This window comes from Choloepus didactylus, chromosome 10, assembly GCF_015220235.1.
Source record: "Choloepus didactylus isolate mChoDid1 chromosome 10, mChoDid1.pri, whole genome shotgun sequence".
NCBI lineage: Eukaryota > Metazoa > Chordata > Mammalia > Pilosa > Megalonychidae > Choloepus > Choloepus didactylus.
The window spans coordinates 97,620,388-97,636,464 of NC_051316.1; the positions used below are offsets into that span (position 1 = coordinate 97,620,388).

The 16,077-nt window shown below is 54.8% G+C and overlaps 1 protein-coding gene across 1 annotated transcript in view; it reads right to left on the bottom strand.

The window, feature by feature from the left end:
* NEK6 (NIMA related kinase 6) overlaps positions 1-16,077 on the bottom strand; it is an 89,387-nt gene that overhangs the window by 38,703 nt on the left and 34,607 nt on the right. The window contains exon 2 of the mRNA XM_037797887.1: positions 7,571-7,689. Within this exon, the coding sequence (XP_037653815.1) occupies positions 7,571-7,660 (90 nt within the window). The 5' untranslated portion in view covers positions 7,661-7,689. The remainder of the gene's footprint in view (positions 1-7,570; positions 7,690-16,077) is intronic.

Here is a 16,077-nt window from a genome sequence, read left to right on the forward strand (position 1 = left end):
TGGAAGGTGCTCCTGCCTGGGCACCAAGTGGCTGGCGAAGGAGGAAGATGATGATTTTCTCTACCACTTGCTGTTGGGTGAGCTCTTTTGGAAACAGCAATTAACCTACCTATATACTGAGTACCCCTCTAAGAACAGAAGGCGATTATTGAGCACTTACTGCATGCCAGGCACCATGCAAAACTCTTTCCATGTGCCATCTTGTTGAGTCCTCAAAATGATCCTGCAACTGGACATCACCAGTATCCCCATTTCAGAAAGCTCAGGCTCGCTGCTCCAGACCCCTCAGCGAGTACTGGCAGAGCTGGGATTTGAACCCAGACTGGGGGAACTCGGGAGCCTAAGCCCTTAGTTCTGTACCCAAAGGCCATCAGGCTCACTTTCTTCCTCTGCTTTTCAAGACCCCACGACTAGCAAGGCCTGCCACTTCCTGCCTCAGCCACACTTCTTTCAGCTCCCCTCCAAAAGTGGGCTTGTCTCGGTCCTGTGTTACGGGGTGTCGACCCCACCCCGTTACTCTGACCTGCCCAGCACAAGTGCTAGAGACATTTGTTGAACAACACGAAACAGGCTGGTGTGCAGCTGCACCGCAGCATCTCTACGAACGTGGCCGTCATCATACACCCTCCAAAAAAGCCAAGGTACCTTTCTTGGCACATCGAAGAATCACACATGATCATAAAAATAATGACACACTGTCATGTACTGGGAACCTAGTCTGTGTCACTAACTATACTAACTGCTTATATGGATTACATGACTTAAATCTTGTAGTAACCTGGTAAAGCAAGGGTGACTACCAATTCTATAGGGAAACTGAGCCCCAGGTCACACAGCTGGTCAGTGGGGGAGCCGGGCTTTGAGCTCCTTGTCTAACCTAGAGCCCCAGCTGCACTGCCAGGTGACAAGGGGTGTGGTCCCTCCTGTCTCCGGGCCTCAGTCTCCCCCCAGTACAGTGAAGAGTTTGGAGAAAGTGACCTCCAAGGGACCTTTTCCGGGGACACTGGGTTTCTTTCCACTGTAGTGGTGGGACCGTGGCAGGAGTCCCCTCCCCCCATCACCCAGCCCAGGGATGTCCACGGTGGCCCCCAAGCTCCCGGCTGATGCAGATGACATCACAGCAGCCCCAGCAGGACTCCCACTGCACAAGTGCTCACGCAGTGACCCAGATTTGCATTTCCCATCATAACCCATCTGACCTAATTAGAAGAATGCAGCTTCTGTGGCAGGGACAGGTGACACAGGCAGCAGCCCCACATGTGGGGGGTTGGGCAGTGTCGGGCACTGGGCAGAGGCTGGGCGGGCTCAGGGAGTGACCACCGCCCTAGAGGGGCCCTGTCCCTGGCACAGCCACCTGAGCCAGCAGAGCCCTGACCCCAATTTAACTCAGGGGCTCCAAGGGAACCAATGTAACACAGGCTGCCTCCGACACCTGTGCCCCCTCCTGGAGAGCCTGCGGGGGCCCCTGCAACCAGGTGACCCTGGGTCAGCCGTCCATGACTTCAGGGTGTCAGTACTGGCCTGCAGGATTTCTCTGAGGATTCCAGGGGGTGATGTGGTGAAAAGGGTGCACTGGGTAAACACGGAGCTGGTGCCCGTCACGGGAGGAGTTTGAGGACTTAACAAGATAATGCTTCCCCAAGCTGCCAGAACAGCTCAAGCAAGGGTGGCCCCAATGAGGATAACTGTTGACTAATGACCGATCACCTTTCAGGTGATAGTCAGCTAATGCTTACTGCCCCCTGCCACATCCGAGACTCTGTGCTGGCAACTGGGGAAAATGCAAACATCCCCTGCCTGGGGCAAGGTGGGCAGCGGGGTCACTACTGCTTGGCTCTATGGGTGAAGACGCCCACGCCAGGGCCTGGAGGCTGGGGTTCCAAACCCAGCTCTGCTCCCTCCTGGCTGTGGGCCTTGGTGAGCTCTCTGGGCCTCTGCTTCCTCATCTGCACATGGGAGATAATAGTGGCTCCCCTGCAGAAGGCTGCTGGGGTGAGTTAATGAATGGAGGGGACCTGGGACACAGGAGAAGCCATATGCTGAGTGCCGCTATTATTATTGTTAACGTTGTTATTGGCATCTGTGGAACAGACGTCTTGGCGGCCCTACTACCCAGGGGTGAGGACGAGCTGAGAGAGACCGTGCCCAGTGCCTGACCCAGAACACACTTAGGGAGTTCTCCGCTGCTGTCGGAATCCCCATAATTGTCCCCACCCCACTGAGGGTCCGCCGACCTGAGGGGCCGGCGGTAACCTTGGGGCTGCGGTCAAGCCGTGGGGTTGCCTTGCACTGGTGGGTAAGAGATGCAGCCTGACTTCCTCGTCACCTACACAGGCCACCTGGGACCGTGCTGGACGACAGGCTCACATGGGTTCCCTTTCCAAGGCTGTGCCGTGGGCTGCTGGCAGGGACATGCCGCTCAGGGCCATTTCTGACTCTTCATCCCTTCCCTGGTGTGTCAAGCCCCTTAGGAGGAGAGCAGGGGTCGGGGGTCAGAGGAGGAGATAGGGAAGCTGAGCCCGCGCGTCCAGCCGCGCCCTCCCTGGAGGTCACAGTGGGCCTGGGGGCTGAAGGCCGGGGGAGAGCACTAATTTGAGTTTAAAATATTTAAACCACAATAAGCCTCAGCCATCGATAAATCCTTTTTTTTTTTTAAATTTAACGGGAGCATAAAATTACATGTTAAAGAATAAAAATGCATTCGCCCAATTAATTTTCTGAAATCCCATTAAAAAATTTAGCCTGACTAAGTCAGACTTCTGACCTGAATTTTAATCATCTTTACACTGGATGGGTCTTTTTTTCCCTGATATTTGCAATGCATGGTTAGTTTTAAGGCAACCATTTCTATGATTTTAAAAGGCGCACTTCATCAGGATGACATTTCCTGCAAATGAATTTCGCCTTTAAAGACATCTGACACTGTGTGTAGGGAACTTCTAAGGGATTAAGTGTGTGTGTATATAGCGATATGTTTTAAGTCCGTGTGCACAAAAGGGGCACAATTTACAGAGACCTCACTGTCAGACTCCTTACAAGGAGGCCAACCCTGCTCAGCTCCTCCTGATCTGACTAATTTCAAACCAAAAGCTCATCTGCACTCTGGAAGACCTAGTGGTGAGAAGACAATGTAGAGCCACAAAGACCTGGCTCCGATCGTAACTTCGCCCGTCTGCAGCAAAATGGGCATATGACTCATCCTAGTGTCCTCACCTGCAAAATGGAGTGGACAGGACCTACTTCTCCTGGTTGGTAGGAGAACGAAATGAAATAAGTGACAGACATCGTGCTGTTGTTATTACAACCGTTACTGCCTCAACGTTGAAGTCTACACTCTGCTCGATGGGTCTTCAGCTCATGGGGACAGTAAGTACGGTGCCCAGAGCATGGGAGATGCCTAGGAAAACCCAAAATGATCTGAATTGTAGTGGCTCCCCTAGGATATTTCTCATTAACCAAACTCAGGGAAAGCTGGGCTTAAACACATGGAAGAGAGAATCTGGAACCAGCTCTAAAAGCTAACAAGCAAAGGTTTGAATGGTGAAAGCCATAAAGAGATCCGGCCCCAAGGCAGAAGGTAGATGCATCTTTGCTGCCTGCCTCTCCCTCATCCTTTCAGTTCCCAAGTGTGGTTGACTTTTCCCCCCTAGAAGTTTCCGGAATCCTTGCTTCCCTGGCCCGGGCCCGGAGCTGTGGCCCCGTTCAAGGCCGAGGCATCACCTCAGCCTGGGTGACTGCAGCCACCTCCTCCCTGGTCGCCCCGATGCAGTCTCACCTCCTTCTAGGGCACCTTCCTCCTCGGCTGCCAGCGAGCTTTCTAACACCAAAACCCAAGGACTTCCTTGTCAACTTAAAGCCCATAATGGGCTCTCCGTTGGCTCCAGATTCAAATCCAAACTGTTTAAGACAGACTCAAGGCTCTTCAGAAACACCAGCCATTTTTCCACCTTGTCTAAGCACAGGGACTGAAACATCTGATCCCACTGGCCCGACACCTCCAGGGCTCCATGTGCTGTGTTCCTTCCTCTTTGTGAAATGTCCTCCTCCCCTGGCCTGCTCCTAACTCCTGATCATCTGTTAGTCTGCCCATCTACCCCTTTCTAGAGCTCTTCCTGCCCCCACCCCCACGCCTGGAGCAGAACGAGCTGCCCCATCCTCTGGGCTCCCTCAGCCTCTTGTCCACCCCTCCATAGCAGGCTGAGCCTCTGGGGCCTCTTTCCCTATTCACGGGGTGGGGGATGCCCCAGCAGAATGCAAGCCCCCCAGGGCAGGCACCAGCACTGGTTTGCCAACACCTCCCGCCCCCCACCATGGAAACCAGACAGACACTTGCTGAATTTACAACACTGAGCAAACACTTTTGAATCTTAATGACAGTTAATATTTGGTCATTAAACCTTCTCCATTTACACCATTTCTTTGGGAAGATTTCCACAAAGATTTCTGGACCTCATATAGCGACAGCTAACCCCATCCCCTCCAAAGTTACGCACATTCCTCTCTCAAAATAGTGCTCGAATATAACTGAACTTGGCACGTCCCAGGCAGGTTTGCAAAGACTTTCCAGATGGAAGACACATTAGTTGGGGCTTTCTCAGGCAAGAATATCTTTAATTTCATGGAAATTCATGTGGTTCTTAGTGGGTCAGCTGAGCCTCGTGTTTCATTCTAGATGAAAACGGTCTGCAGCAAATTGATAAAATCATAAAGAATGGGGAGTTTCAAGCTTCTTTTCTCTAAGTCATTCATTAGAAACCACAATCAAAGCAAGCATTTTTAGCTTTCCCAAGTATATCTGAGTTTCACATATGATTCTGCCAGGTTCAGCAAACACATTTTTCATGTGCTGATGGCTCTCAAGGCTGGAAAGGCTTGGGCACAGAAGGTTAAAAAAATCCACAATTTCAGTGTTTCCTCAATTGTTCTTTCTACACTGGGGTTATTGGTCAGCTCTGGGGTCTTTGGCTGTGAAAACTAAAATGAATTTAAAACTAAGAATAAGATAAAAAACACACCATTTCCTCAAGACCGGCCATGTCAGACGTAATGCAGGATGCTCAAACTACATGATCTCACTTAATCTTCACGTCCACCTCATGAGGTGGGAGAGACTATTATTATCCCCATTTTGCAGATGAAGAGACTGAGGGTCAGAGAGGTCATCTGCCCAGTGTCACTGGCTGGTGAGATGGAGTTGGGAACCCAGCCCAGCTCGTCCCATGTCAAGGCATTGCTGACGTCAGTGGAGCCTGGCTCCCTGCTTCTAAGGATGGTCTCCGGGAAACATGAGTGCCTCCTGCCATAAAAGAAAATGCCTCTGCTGTCAGTTCGAAACACCTCTCTGTCCTGAAACAGGTGAGATTTGGACCATGACATCTCCCCAGTGTTTAAATATCAGTGCTTCATGAGACTGGGGGAGAGAAAGTGCCTGACTGTCGTCATTCCTCGCCCCACACTGGAGCAGTCCCAGAGCAAACACTGCTCTGCACCCTGACTGTGCAAACCCAGTCAGATGCTGGTGGGACTGGGGGTGTCTTTGTCCACTGGCTGCTGTCCAGGAGCAGCCTCACACTGAGTGGTCCTAGCTAATTACACTTAACTATGTTGCTACCCACTCCAGTATGTGCGACGAGACGCCGCGGACACCGCTGCAGTGACATCCCACCGCTTCCTTGCCTCATTCGTGAAATAATTAAGGGCCTCTCTCCTCTGCCAAATGAGGCCGTAATTAACCCTAATTGCTCAAAATGCAACTGGCTAATTCTGGGAGATTAATCAAGGGGGACTCAATTGTTAGTGAATGACTTAGTATGACAAATTGCTACATTACCTGAGGAGGCCCCACTGCCCCCAGCCATCAGTGCAACATCCTGGTGGACTGAACCAACAGTGTCCACAGGCTTCCTGACTTTCTGGGGTCTGATTCCCCAGATTGCACCTAGGAAATGGGCCCCTGCAACCAGTCCAGAATGGGGATGGAGGGTGCAGATAGCCCAGATGCCTATGGAACCCCCATGTACTCGCACATTTGCACACATGTGCACAGCCCAGAGTGTGCTGGCTCACATGAGGCCTCTGTGTGAAGCAGCAAAGGCACCCCCGTCTCTGACCAGGGACCATGGCTTGGTCACGGCTGTGGGAGGACTTCAGACCCAGATGTCTCCTTGGCCCGGCACCTTTGTGCCGTGCATAACCTGTACAAATAAATCTACATACTACTCAACCTTAAGCTTCTAACAGGAGCTAGGCAGTTAGAAGCCATGCCAAGCCTTCCATGGTTCAGGAAGGCTGCTGTCTCTAAGTCTCCTCCTGACTCAGGTTTCACAGTCCTGGGACAAAAACCCAACCCGGGCAATTATTTTGCATGTATTCCAGGCTGCCTACAGGACCCTACAGGATTTGGCCCCGCCAACCTCTCTGTCCCTTCCAAGTCTTTGCATATCACTTCCTCCAGGAAGCATCCCTGACCCCCTAGTTCGGATCAGATGCTTTGCTGGGGCGTCCCAGGCCCCCTGAGTTCCTCCTTCCACCTTGTTTCTTATCTTTCTCTCCCATGAGGCTGTGTGCTCCCTGAAAGCAGCCATGTCCTGGGTGGGTGCACTACCTATCCATGCAGTTCATTAATTCAGCAAGCTTCGAGGGGCTTCTCCATGCCTGGCCTGGAGGAGTGTGTCGGTGCAGGCCCCACTCGAGGGATTCTCAGGAAGACCCAGGCACGAGTCCCCCTGCATGACCTGACCATGGCCACGATCCAGGCACACACAGGTGTGGCGGCAGCATGGAGGAGGCCTTTCATCCACAGGGGTGGGGGCGAACGGGAAGGCTCCCCAGATGCAGCAGCATTTGGGCTGAGACTTGGGGGCACGACTGGGGAGGCACTCTAGGCCCAGAGAACAGCATGTGCAAATGCATGGGACATGTGTGGTGGCTCAGAAACCCTGAAGGCATCTTCAGGAAAGCTGCAGAAGGCTGCCTGCCTCTCCCAGGTACCTCCAGAGGGTAAGGCAGGTGTAGGGAAACTCGTGTTCTTTGAGGCGCCTGGTTCTAGAGACCGAGGCTGAAGAGGGGCAGATGCAGTTAGGACCAAAGAAAGGGGCAGACTTTGGATCAATGTAAAGAAAAACTTTCTGACCCTGAGTAACCCTCACCCCCATCCTCTGCCTATCTTTGAGACCCTCACTCTCTCTTCTGGGCTCCCATAGCCCCCTCTAGGTCCCTCTGACCAGTACTGATCCCTTGGAGATAAAGCTGTTCCATTCACAAAGAAATCTCCTATGGCAGGACTGGAGTCTGGAGTCCCAGCCCAGATTCTGATGGAGAAGAGGCTTCTTTGAGCGTTGCTGAATTAAATGAAAGGCTCATTTGATTCGATAGTGAGTTCTCCATCATTGGAAGCATTCAAGAAGAGGCTCATTTTGGAGCCTGCTGAGAGGTTTCCTTCAATGGATGGGGATTTGGACAAAGCAGCCTCAGGGATCTGCATTCCTCAGAAGCTCAATACACCAGAAAGTCCTCCTATATCCATGTAGACTTCCCAGAAAAAAGAGAGCTGTCCAGGAAAAGGTCTTACCTGTGGGTCAGGAGGGTGCGCGGGCCCGGGGACGTGGCAGAGGTTGTTCAGGCTCCCTCCGTGGGGCATGGGGCTTGGCTGTCCCGCCATCCTGCATGCCAGCCTCACGCGGGCACGGGCTGTGGCAGAAAACGGACTTTCTTACACACGTGCCTGTTCACCTTTTCCTCCAATGGTCTCCAAGGAGCAGGGACTTTTATTTGCCCCATTTTAGAGAAGTGCAAGTGGAGGTGCACAGCAGTTAGATAACTTGCATGCAGTCAGCCAGCTTAAAAGCAGCAGGGCTAGGGCATGCACGGAGGCCTGGTGGCAAAAGCTGTGGTCTCTCTACCCCACCACTGGGCCAGAGGGAGCCCCGCCTTCCCCCCAAACCTCACTCAGCCGAGGACTGGTTGAGGGTGAGGACAAACTGGGGATGACAGTGCTCAGGGCACCACAGGTGGCTGTGACCCCACAGCCACCCTGACCACGCCATGACCCCAGCCCTCTGTGTCCCGAAAGCCACCACGACCACCATGGAGAGCACTAGGATGGTGCTTCGGGGAGCTGCACTGCACGACCTGCTTTACACAATGGGCGCATCCTCACAACCTCCCTGTAGCACCCCGATGTTACAGAAGAGGACATCGAGACAGAATGAGGTTAAGCAACCTGCCCAAGATCACAGGAGGAGCTGGACTCCAACCCTGGCCTGCTGGCTCCAGACAGGGACCACATTCCTCACCTGCTCACCCAAGAACAGCAGCAGCCACGGGTGCTTACTGAGCACCTGCTATTTGCCACAGCATCTGATGCAAAGCACACCCTAACCCCACAAGGTAGGCACTATCATGGCCCGGAAACTGTGACTATGTTAGATGGAATTAACGTTTCTAATCAGCTGACCTTAGAATAGGGGGATTATCCTGGATTATCCAGGTGGGGTCAGTGTAACCACAAGGTCCTTCCTTACATGAGGAAGAAGGAAGCAGAAAAGTCGGTTAAAGTGATGGAAGGTGAGAAGGACTCAGCAACCTGGGCTGAGGGCAGCAGCCGTGCCCGAGGAAGCACCCATTAGGTGCCCAGTCCTGGGTTAAACACTAAACACCACTGAGCATCACCGCCAGCCTCGCTTCCCCTCCTGGCCACCTGCTCTGGTGTCAGACAAGCCTCTGCCAATCTCCTCAGCAGGCAAGTACCAGGGCCAGGGCCAGGCCTGGGCTCTCCCGGGGCTGATGCATGGAAAGTAGCAGGGTGGTGTGGGGCCCGAGGGGAGGGGCCCAGGAAACTGGCCGCTGCTGCTCCTATCAGACCCCACTCTGGATGTCCCAAGGACACCTCTCAGGTGACACAGCCAAAATAGAGCCCCTATGTGGACAGCTCCTGGAATCTGGTATTTATCTACTGGGTCAGCAGCCGTGTATCTGGCCCTCCCTCTGCCACCTGCTGGGGCCACAGAGGTGAGTGATTTGGTCTCTGCCCTTGAGGAAATCTCTGTGTCATGGGAGAGAAAGGCTCATAATCATGCAGTGACAGCCCGGGGTTGTCAGGCCTGGGAGCCACGGAGTGACTGCTCACCTGTGGAGTCATGGGGGACTGCCTGGAGGAGGTGCCCGGGTTGTGGACCCAACCTAAGACATCACCTTTCTCCCTTGACGACTCTGCCTCTCATCATCTTTAACGTGGTCATCTGCACCCCCAGCCATGCCCACCAGCCAATTCCAAAATGGGGAGTCCTCCCCAGGTCCAGTGGGTCAGCAGCCATCCCTGCCTCGAGCACCATCTAAGGAGGCACGTTAACACAGAGGTTTCTGGGCAGTGGGGTTGGGAAAGGAATCCACGCCAGGGAGGCTGTAACAGCCAAGGTCCTGGAGATGTGCTCACAGCATCTGGGGCTGGAAGTCACTCCTCCTTCCTCCCCCACGGTAAAGCTTTCTCTGGCTGCAGTGGTTGGTGGGCCAGACCTCCCAGGCTGCAGGGATGTTGATGATGCCCTTTGACATGATCGAAAGACGTCCACCACCCCCTAAACTGCCTGCAGAGATCGGCCCTCAGCCTCCCCAGCGGCGCCCTGAAGGACCCCCAGCCTCCCTAGAACTTCCATGCTGGCATCCAGCACCTGTTCTTTTCGTCCTTGGGGTCAGCCCAGCACCCCCTTACATGCCTTTCGCCGGCCATTTCAGGGTAAGGCCGCTCGCCAGCACACAACATAAATGACAGAAAGTGAGGCCGCAAGGGAGCGGACACCTCAGACCGCAGAGCACTGGCCCCAGGGGAGCAGGGGAGCCCTGGCCAGCTGAGAGCTCCCCACCAAGCCTGGCCCATCAGTCCACCCTGGGAGACACTAAGCAGAACCCCAGGAAACTGCTGAAATTCAACTCGTGTTGACCCACAAACATGGCAACTGTATATGGCTCAAACTAATGCCTATCATGATAAATAGGTAAATCTCTCACTTTCTCTTTTTTTCTCTCTGTACACCTATTTCTCTAAAGGACACCAGTCAGAGACAGAGAGCATTATCTGGAACCAGCGTCACATGAAGGGACATTTTGGGTGTGCCTCCCCCTCCCCGCACAGCCCTGCCGCTGCCTCGGTGCAGGCCTTGTCTCCCACCTGGATGCACCTGGACCCAGGAGTCCCAGCACCTGGCACTCTCCCTGCCATGCCCTCCTCCTCCATGTGGGCCACGAGCTCCCCGAATGCAGATGGGACCACGGCCCCTGTCGAGGTCTCCCCATTCTCTGTGACTGAGCTTCTGCACTTGGGGTGTACCCCCACCCTGACACACTGAGGACCAGTAGGAAAAGCCCCAGGATAAACAGATAAACCAGAGAAGCTTCCAGAGGCTCAGGCTGTTATTCAGGAAGAAAAGGCACAGTGATTTAAGAGGGAGCAGAATGAAAAATGCGCATGAATTTTAAGATAAAACCGGAGTCTCCCGCAGGCTCTGGGGCTGCTCTGGGCTGCACCCCCAGATCCCTGCAGGTGACATGTTCAGCATCCTCTGCCCTTAGGGAGACTTCCGGGAAAAGGTTGGAGGAGAACTGTCTTCAGCAAGAAGGTTCCTCTTTATCTCAGGAGGCACCAGGTGGCCCAAAGGCCTCCCGTGGAGACCCACACACGCCCTTGCTCGGCTGCCCGGGGCTTCCTAGGGATTGGAACCCCTGTGGGCTTCCAGCTCTGGATTCCCCGTGGCCCCGCCTTGCATGCCTACAAATCCTAGGAGCTTCGGGGCCAGCAGGCCTGCATCCAAACCCCTACCCCATCTCACCAGCTGGGACCTTGGGCAAGGCTCAGTGGGCTGGAGCTTAATGGGTGTTTCTGTGTGTGGTGACGTTATCCGCATCCTCCAACAAGGAGGCAGCGGTAGATGAGCTCACTCGGGGAGACCTCAAATGGGGTCTCCAGCAGCAGCGAGAGGCGGGGCCAGGCCTCTTCGGAAATAATAGTACAATGATGATGATGACAACTAACAACTGTCTTGTCCTTATTATGCATGTGCCTGCTAGAAGCTCTTCCACCCATATTAGCCCATCTCATTCTAACAACAGCCCCAGGAGATAGGGTCTATTACTGTGCCCGTTTTACAGATGAGAATACTGAGGTAAGAAAGGTTTCGCGATGTGCCCAGGCTGCGTGGATGGTAGGACTTGAATCTATGACATCTTTACCCATAACCACTGTGCTGCATGGTGAGGAATGACTTCTGTTCCAGGAAAGAGGGAAAGAGGCAGTCAAGGAGGGCTCATTGTCCCCAAGTGCCAGAGAGGGCCACACATGCAGCGGAAGGAGAGAAGGAAGGAAAGAAGGCAGGCCGTGAAGGGTCTCAGCACTCTCAGTGGGCCAGGTCTTTCCCATTCATCTTTGGGGCTGTGGGTGGCCCCATTTTACAGATGGGGAAAATAAAGCTCAGAGAAGGGAGGCTCAATATTATGCTGCTAGTAAGCTGCAGAAGGGGGATTTGAACCCAGATCTCACTGACTCCAAAGCACCTGCTGGTTCCAAGACAGCCAGTGCCTCTTGGAGCTCTCCAGGGGTGTTTGATTTTAGAGAATTTGCATTATTGTTTCTCTATCCCTGACCAAAACCTAACCCCCTTACCCCAGAAATTCCTGCCAGAAACTGATTCTTTAAGGGGTTCGGATGCAGAAAGACCAAGGCAAAGGGCGTTTGGAGGGACAAGACCCAAGAGCAGGCAAAGGCCCTCCACGCAGGTGGCTGAGCACCTCTGGGTAACGTGGGGAACTGCTGCCCCCTGCTCCCGTGGCTCCTGCCAACTTGCAGAACAATGAGGCGGCGGCTGCCAGGTCCAAGTCAGGGGCGAAAAATCCATGGAATGTGAGACTCGGAGCCACAGGCCCCCACTGAACGCCACCTCACAAAGGGCCTTTCTTCTGGAGAAGCAAGGGCCCTGCCGTCTCCGAGGCTCTGTGGACACACAGTGCGGCTTCCCCTGCCCAGCCCCCGACTTTGGTGTGAACCGACGTGTCTGCCAGGTGCCCAGGGCTGGATCAGGAGGACCACAGGGGTTAAATGTGGGCAGGTCAGGAACCAGACTGCCTGGGTTCAAATCCTGGCCCGGCTTCATTTACCCACATTCATTTACCCACATTTACCCAGTTTCCTCATCTGGAAAATGGGGCTAATAAAAAGACCTACCTTTTAGGGTCCTTAAGAGGCTTAGGCATTAACAGAGGTAAATTCCTTAGAACAGAGGCTGGTGCATGAGAAGGGCCCTCCGAGGATTTAGCCGCTGTCAGCATCGTTGGCGCTATCCTCACTGGCAATGGAGGAACCAGCGCCCCATGTGACCCATGTGGGAACTGAGGCTTGGAGAGGGAAAGTGACTTGCCCAGGTTCACATCAGGCCCAGAGGGCCTGCTCTGCCTACCGCACGGCCTCTTGGGACTGCTCTAGAGCAAACGCCTTCTTCATCATTATGCATACCGGGCTGCCTGTCTTCACAAAGCCCTCTGATGCTCCCCTCTCCGCCCTGCTCCCCCCATCCCCCCACAAGGCTCTTACTGATGTGGGGTGTGACCCTAGGGAGATGCGGGGCTTGGGTCTGATCTGGGTGCTCTCTGGAGGGGATCAGGGCCATGCCCAAGGGACCTTTCTGACCAAGACTGTCACCTGACCTGGACCTCCCAATTTCTAGAAACTTCATCTGGGGGAAGCTGTGCCCCTCCTTTGCCCCTGGACAAGTGCCACACCTGGTGGGGGCCAGCAGCTCCTTGTGGCCCTCCCAGTGAAAGATGAACCCAAGACGGCAGGAAGGCTCAGAAAGGCTCTGGCCAAGGACCCTGCCTGGGGGAGGTTTGGGGGGGCTTAAGTGTGCAAGGGTCTGAGTGTTGGGGGTTTTATGGAGGTACATTTGCACACTGTGTGTGAGCGAGTATTTGGTTACGCCTCACCTTGCTCTGAAACCCTGAGGGGGAAATGCAGTCTGAGTCCTGCCTGCCACTTCTGCACAGGTGTGCACATGGGCCCGTACAGCCAGGGTTCACGGGGTGTCCACCAGGCTGGGGCCCAGCACACTTGGAATTGGTTCACAGAGGCAGGGGTGTCACTGCCCCTCGCTTTGGGGTACAGGCAGCCAAGGCCAGTGTGGCTCCTGGGCTGACAGGCCCTGCTGAGCCCTCAGGATAATCGCACAGGCAGCCCTGAGAGGCCTGGCCTCGTGTGGACCCCACGTCCTGGGCGCGTTCTCCAAGAAAGGCCCTTCTACGTCTCTCCAACTGCATGAACAGCTTCACATTGTTCCCCAGAGTAGGAACCCATTCCTATGGCTTACACACACAGTGTTCTTTCCTCTGGAGCGAATGAATTACCTGGGGCTATTTCGCTTGTGAAAAACCACTGAGCTGGTGGTGAAGGCTAGGCTGGATGCTCACTGCCTGGAGCCTTCGGCCCGCCACAGGCCAGCACTGCCCGACGCACCCCACACAGCTGGAGACCTGAGGCCCAGCAAGGGGGCACGACAGCTCTCAGAGCCCAGCCACCAGTAGTTCGAGGCTGGGCCAGCTTCAGCATCAGCCAACACCCCCATCAAGTGCTTCCCAGGAGCTGGGTGATTTGACATCTCCCAGGAAACCCAAGAGGTGCCATCACTCCTGTTTTGCAGAAGAGGAAACTGAGCTTCCAAGGAGAAAAGTGACTTGCCAAAGTAAGTCCACATAGCAGAGAGAGCTGCAATTCACAGCTCCTTCTTAGACTAGCAACACTGTGGGCAACCAGACACTCAACTGACTCAAGTCCCCAGTGCAAGACCTGGAGCAGAAAGCATCACCCTACGCAGACTGGCTGGTGGGGAGGACGGTAACAGCCTGCCCCAGTAGAGCACAGACTACGCACCAGGCAGGCCCCAGTGCTGTCCGTGCAGTGTCTCAGCCAACCTTACAGTCACCCTTGGCAGGGGCTACCATAATCCCCACTATGCAGAGAGAGAAATGGAAGTTCAGAGAGTTTAGGTGACATGGCCAAACCCACACAGCAGGTGAGAGGCAGAACTCACTAGAAACCAAGGGTGCCTGGCTCCCCTAGTGCCTACTGTCTTGGAAGAGTGAATGAATGAATGAATGAGTGAGTGAATGAATGAATTCTAGCCCAGAGGTGTGACTCTGGCTGCTGTGTCTTCCCCCCACCCCAGCCCCCGTTCTCCTCTGTCTTGGGATAAATGGACGTTACCCATTCATCACTTGACAGGAAGCAGCCAGATCTCAGGCCAGAGTCCTCGGGGCCTGGCAAGCTGGAGGGGATGAGCCACAGATGGCATCTGGTTTCCTGACTGGTCCTGCCCACCCCCCTGCCGAAGCCGCACACGCTGCTCAGACTCTGGGGCTCCACATCCAGCTTGGCCTCCGTAAGGTGCAGAGAAATGGAGCCTTGCCCAGCTCTCTGGAAGGACAGTGCAGCCACACAGAGAGGTTCCTAACCACCTTCCCACCTCCTCAGGGCACAGGTGGGGCTGCAGAGCCTGGGGACCAGCAAGGTGGAGGGACAACACCAAGCGAGCCCAGGTGCCGGGTCTGTCTTCCCACTTGGACTCACTCCCCACCCACCATGCCCCCATCTTTCCATCTTCACCCACCACCCACTCTCATCTTTCTCTTTCCAGCCTGGGGCCTCCAGGCACCGCAGGCTCCTTTCACCCAAGGGGGAGCTTTCTGCCCGTCCTCCCCGGGACCCCGTCTCAGGGCCAGCCTCTCTAGGTCTGCCCAGGGGCTCAACCGGAACTCCCTGCCCTCTCTCACGGCTCACGCCTGGTCTTCATCCAGTCCTGCCCATTGTTTCCCCAATACTCCTCCGCTCACCCCAGAGCCCTTGGGCTGGCGGCCCCTCCTCAGCAGACTCCCTGCAATGGCCTCCTCTCCTTCCCAGCCTCCAGCACCCCCTCCGCCCGGCCTCCAAACCACAAGAAAGCTTTTTCTAACAAGCAACTCTGAACCCACCACTCCCAAAGGTCGACAGGAAAAGGCTCGTGTGTCTGAGCAAGGCCTTCCAGCCTCCTCCCACCCAGCCCGAGCTGGCCTCCAGCGTCTCTCCCCCCGCACGGCAGCCACACTGCAGCACCTGTGCTTCCCCAGGACCCAGCACCCCTGGCCCCTCTGGGCCGCTCTTCATGCCGACCCCTGGCTGATCGCCCACCTGCGACATCTCCACGGGCAAAGTCTCTGTGTCCAGGTCTCTGTGTCCTACTCAACCACTAGCACTTCTCGTGGGGACTTGGGAAAGTCCTGTCCCCTCCTGGAGCCTTGACGTCCTCATCCTCATCCATAAAGGGAGAGAAACAGCCCCGACCTCCCAGGGTGGCCACGAGGACCCCGGGGTCCTGGCACACAGTGGTCACGCAGGTGACACTGAGGCCCTCCCTCGCCTCCCCAGCCGATGGCGTCCCCGTGAGTCCCTCCCTAAAGTCAGGCTTTCTGGAGCACGGGCTACTGCCTCCCCTGCAGCCCTTGAAGATGGGGACAGATCTTGGTGGTCATCTCCAAATGTCCAGTGCCCAGCCCAGGGTCTGGCACAAAGTGGGCACCAAGTGGGAGCTGGTTGAATAAACTGCTGACTGATAGGAGGTGGAGGGGGCTCCTCCCATCCTCCCGAAACCCTAACCAAGAAACCTCTGCCTTCAAGCTCAGAATCCCCCCATGATCAAAGATCAGACAAAAATCACCAGGCGATTCAAATCCGACCGCACCCCACAGTGCTGGGTTTCCAAGAATCTTCTTTTGAAAACTGAGGAGGCTCCTTATCACCTTTCACCTCCTTCTTCTAGGGTAATAAAACCCAATTCTGGAAGGAAAAAAAAATGTAGGAGCCATAAACGTCTTGCCTCTTAGTTAAACGTGCAACGAAGAATTTGGTTTCTGTCCCAGAAGGCCCATTTCCAGGGACCTAGCAAGTTCACAACCTGTCCCCTCCCAACTGGAGATGAAGCTAGGATCTGCTGAGCACATCCTCTGTGCCAGGCGTGGAGCCACGGCTTCACACACAGAATGTCACCAAATTCCTATCGTGATGTCCAC